Here is a 4604-nt window from a genome sequence, read left to right as displayed (position 1 = left end):
TCGCTCTGTAGCGCCACTGGTTGACGTTGTTGAAAGATGCTTTCTAAAGCTTTGACAACGTTGTCACCGGTCTTTCTTTTGAGGGGTATGACGAAACTATATTTGGAGAAGATGTCGATGCACGTTAAAAGATAGTTGTAACCGTCGTTGTGAATTGCTAGATTACGCATGTCCACCAAGTCGATTTGAAATTGACTGTTCAGACCGGCCACTATTGTTTTGTTGCGGGGGAAAACTTTTTTAATCGATCTGTGTAACGTGTACGCTCTCTCGCCAGCCAACCAATCTTTGATTTCTTTTTTCTTTGATGACTTGAGCACGCGCTTGAGGGCGGATACGCCACCGAAACTCGCTGGAAGACGTGGGTTTCTGTATCTCTCCTCCATTGCTTGTGTTAGACTTACGTGTGCTACATTCCCTTTTCATTTGTTTTTCAGGAGCGACACCTATGCGAGACTTGCGGCAAGGAGTTTTCCCTGCGTCGAAGTCTCAACCAACATAGGTTGACGCATGGCGAGCGCCAGCACAAGTGCTCAGATTGGGGGGGCCGCTTTTCACCGCAATAGCCACCTCATGCGCCACTAACGCAACATGGGCCACGCCCCCCAAAGAGCATCGCAGCAGGGAGCATCACCTCATCTTGGAGGAGCACCGAGCACCACCGCAGCCTGGGGCATCGAATCATCACCGAGTACCACCGCAGCTAGGAGGAGGGCAAGTCAGACGCGCTTTAGATATGCTATCGACCCACGAATTACGAATTGACCCCCGAGCCCGGCACCGAAATGGACATGACGACCTTCCTCGACAGCGTGAGAGAGGACATGACCACCCACAGGTCCCTTAAATGGAACATCGTCGCGACTGCTGTTTTTTCCAGGAAAGGAAGTGACGGCGAGGACGAGTTCTGCAACGGGTATCTTCGAAGTAAAATGCTCACCACTTTAACCGCCGACCAGATAGAAGAGCACCTACAAATAGCCTTCGAAAAGGTAAAGCAGGCGACAGAGGATTTTGAAGGCAGCGGAAGTGGTTGGGTACTCGAGCGCGTGCTCTTGCTCGAGCTAAACACGGCCGCCACCTACATTCCGCTGCCGAAGGGGGTAGCCACCAGGAAAGCCGTGATAAATATAAAAAACGATGACGAGAAATGCTTTCTCTGGTGTGTGTTGGCTGCCCTACACCCGGTGGAAATACATCCGGAAAGGGTGTTCAACTATATCCAGTATGAGAGCGAGCTCGATACCAGTGCACTTTCATACCCGGTGACTTTAAAACAAATCCCACGTTTTGAAAAATCGAATGCATTGCGCATCAACATCTTTGGGTTGGAGGGGGGAGAAGTCTTTCCTCTCAGGATTAGTGCGGCAACATCACAATCCCTGATAAATCTCCCATTAATCAGCAACGAGACAACGTCACACTACTGTCTCATCAACAACATGTCTCGTTTGCTGTCATATACCACCAAGTATGAAGGAGCGTCACACTTTTGTGAATATTGCTTGCAACGCTTCTCCTCCCTCGAGCATTTGAATGCGCATGAACCGCTGTGTCAGACACACGGTCCACAACGCGTGACGTATCCCGGTGAAGGCGAGAACGTGATGCAATTCAAGAACCACCATTACCAGCTTCGTGTCCCGTACGTCATTTACGCGGACTTCGAGGCGATCTTGGAGAAGGTGGAGGGATGCGCTCGTGATCCATCGATCTCCAGCACCACACAGAAGAGCCTTCACCACCCCTGTGGTTTCGCATACACAGTCGTGGGACCCGATGGTGTGTATGTGAAGGAGCCCACAGTATACAGGGGTGAAGACTGCGTGGATGTCTTTTTCCGGTGTCTGGTGGAAGAAGAGCGAGTCATCATGGGCAAGCTCGACAACCCGGTGCCTTTACAGATGACAGAAGATGATGATTATATGCTTATGAATGCAACCACTTGCATGGTGTGTGAGCAACCTCTCGGCGACGACAGGGTCCGTGACCATTGCCACATCACCGGTGATTTTAGAGCTGCACTTCATCAGAAGTGCAACCTCCAGCTCAGGTTGAGACGCCACATCCCGGTGATATTCCACAACCTTCAGAATTACGACGCGCATTTCCTGATGCAAGGACTTAACCTCTACTCGGATCGCAGGATCCAGGTGATCGGGCGGAATATGGAAAAATTCATTTCCTTTTCTCTCGGTCGCCTGCGATTCCTCGATTCAAACCAGTTCCTATCAGCATCTTTGGAATGTCTTGTGCAAGCGATGAACCCTGGTGATTTTAAAAACATGCGAAAATGCTTCGGTAACAAGAGTCATCTTGAACGCAAGGGATGCTATCCCTACGAGTATGTTGACTCGTTCCAGAAATTCGAAGATCCGGTGCTACCCCCAAGAGAGGCCTTTTACACATCTCTGGGGGATCAACATATTTCCAGTGAGGAGTGCGCATACCGTTTGGAGGGAATTCCAGTTGAATATCACGATCTCTATGTAAAGACTGACGTGCTGCTTCTCGGGGATGTGTTCGAGAGCTTTCGAAAACTCTGTGAAGAAAATTACAAGATCGATCCGGTGCATACGTTCACATCCCCGGGGTTGGCTTGGAATGCCTGCTTGAGAATGACCGGTGTGCAGTTGGAATTGATCAACGATCCCGATATGCACCTCTTCTTGGAGAAAGGCATCAGGGGCGGCGTCTCTGTCATCTCCAAGCGATATGCGCGAGCGAATAACCCTTTAGTTCCCGGTTACAATCCCAGTGATCCTACATCATATATTATGTATTTTGACGTGAATAATTTATATGCAAAGTGTATGATGGAGCCCCTCCCGGTGAGAGACTTCAGATGGTTGTCCCCCAGTGAACTTGAGAGCATCGACTTTTTGAGTGTGGACGACAACGGCGCCAAGGGGTACATATTGGAAGTGGACTTGGAATACCCGGTGGAACTACACGACGAGCATAACTGCTTCCGCTTGGCGGCTGAAAATATAGAAATTAAAAATGATATGCTGTCTCCATACACAAGAAGACAAGTGTCAACTGTTTCATCCTTTTTCCGGCGGGTGTGAATGAAATGGAGATGCCAGACATATAGACGTCAATTTATATCTTATTACAGCTTGATTGCTGAGATTGGTATATTCTAGATTGGATAAACTCACTTCCAGATTTTATCACATACAAGACAAAAATTATTTTTTGATTATTTATATAAAGACTACTACGATTACGGACTGATTATCTGTGGATGATGCTATATGATCACAATTTGTACGATTATTCATTCCAGATTATTTATTGTATATATGTATATCATTGTTATTTTTACATAAATTAATAAATTTCCGGATACACCCATCCTCCGGGAAAGCTTCGATATCTCTCTGAGATGGGAAGCGGGGTGTGTCCGGTCCTTCAATGTTCAATGTCTCCATACATTAAAAACCCGGTGATAAACCATCTAAAAAGCTCTCACCGAATATGATGAACAAAACTTCCTATGTGATCCATTACCGGTGCCTGAAGTTATATACGTCGCTGGGAAAGAAGCTGACGGGTGTTCGGCGTGCAATCGAGTTCACACAGGAGCCCTGGATACGCCCGTACATAGCGTTCAATACGGAAAAGAGGAAGCAAGTCCGGTGCGACTTCGAGAAGGACTTCTATAAGCTGCTCAACAACGCTGTGTACGGGAAATTACTAGAAAATCTGAGGAAGCACGTCGACATCCGTCTCGTGAACAACCAGAAGAGCTTGAAGAAACTGATATCATCCCCGGCATTCGAATGCTTCAGGATAATCACCGGTGAGTTAGCCGTCATCAAGATGTTGAAAACGAAAATCCATCTGGACAGGCCAATATATACCGGTGTCACAATTTTGGACCTGTCCAAACACTTGATGGCGGAATTTCATGAAGAAAAAATACGGACCCGGTGTGGAAGTTTTGTTCACAGATAGATTCATTCCTATACGAGATTAAAACCAGTGATATTTATAGTGATATGCGGGAGGAGCTCCACAGATTCGACACGTCAAATTACCCCGGTGATCATCCTCTGTTTAGCCTGCAGAATAAAAAAGTGGTGGGCGTCATGAAGGATGAGAACGGCGGTGAACCCGTTGTGGAATTCGTCGGTTTGCGTTCAAAAATGTATAGCATGGTCACAGCAGTCGCGGAGAAAAAGACCGCTAAAGGGGTCGTTCGTGCGGTTGTTAAAAAACAACTAAAACATCAAGATTATCTGGCTTGCCTCCATCAAAAATACTATGATGAAAATATCCTCCATGAATCACAAACTGCAAACGGTCGCCCTGCGAAAAACATCGCTGTGCCCCCGTGACGATAAAAGATATATTCTCGGTGATGGTGTAAAAACATTTGCGTATGGTCATTACGCAATCGCAACCGGATAGAGACGGTGCTGTAAATATTTTTTCATTGAATTATTTTTTTCTTTCCATGTAAATATTTTTCATTCAATTATTTTTTTTCTTACGTGTATATATATTTGAATAAATGAAAACTTGATTCGAATAAAATGACTCTGTATTTTATTGCTCCTTTGTTTTATTATTTTTTTACAGCTAAAGTGTTGAAA

General features: G+C 46.1%; 1 protein-coding gene across 1 annotated transcript; it reads left to right on the top strand.

The window, feature by feature from the left end:
- Nucleotides 1–791: 791 nt before the first annotated feature.
- Nucleotides 792–3963, top strand: LOC149067832 (uncharacterized). The gene is made up of 2 exons (XM_089252376.1): nt 792–3035; nt 3529–3963. The coding sequence occupies exons 1-2, from the start codon at nt 792–794 to the stop codon at nt 3961–3963; spliced, it is 2679 nt and encodes an 892-aa protein (XP_089108502.1).
- The last annotated feature ends 641 nt before the right edge of the window (nt 3964–4604 follow it).

This window comes from Pholcus phalangioides, unplaced genomic scaffold, assembly GCF_987345545.1.
Source record: "Pholcus phalangioides strain wild (caught in Gottingen) unplaced genomic scaffold, Ppha-v1.0 ptg000028l_1, whole genome shotgun sequence".
NCBI lineage: Eukaryota > Metazoa > Arthropoda > Arachnida > Araneae > Pholcidae > Pholcus > Pholcus phalangioides.
Note: the sequence above shows the minus strand (reverse complement) of the source record. Positions and strands in the feature narration are given on the sequence as shown.

Excerpts from the sequence above, each read along its gene's own strand:
- LOC149067832 (XM_089252376.1), top strand. The coding sequence starts at position 792 with ATGACGACCTTCCTCGACAGCGTGAGAGAGGACATGACCACCCACAGG. Across the intron at positions 3,036-3,528 it reads CTCCATACACAAGAAGACAA|TTATATACGTCGCTGGGAAA; the intron begins GTGTCAACTGTT and ends CGGTGCCTGAAG.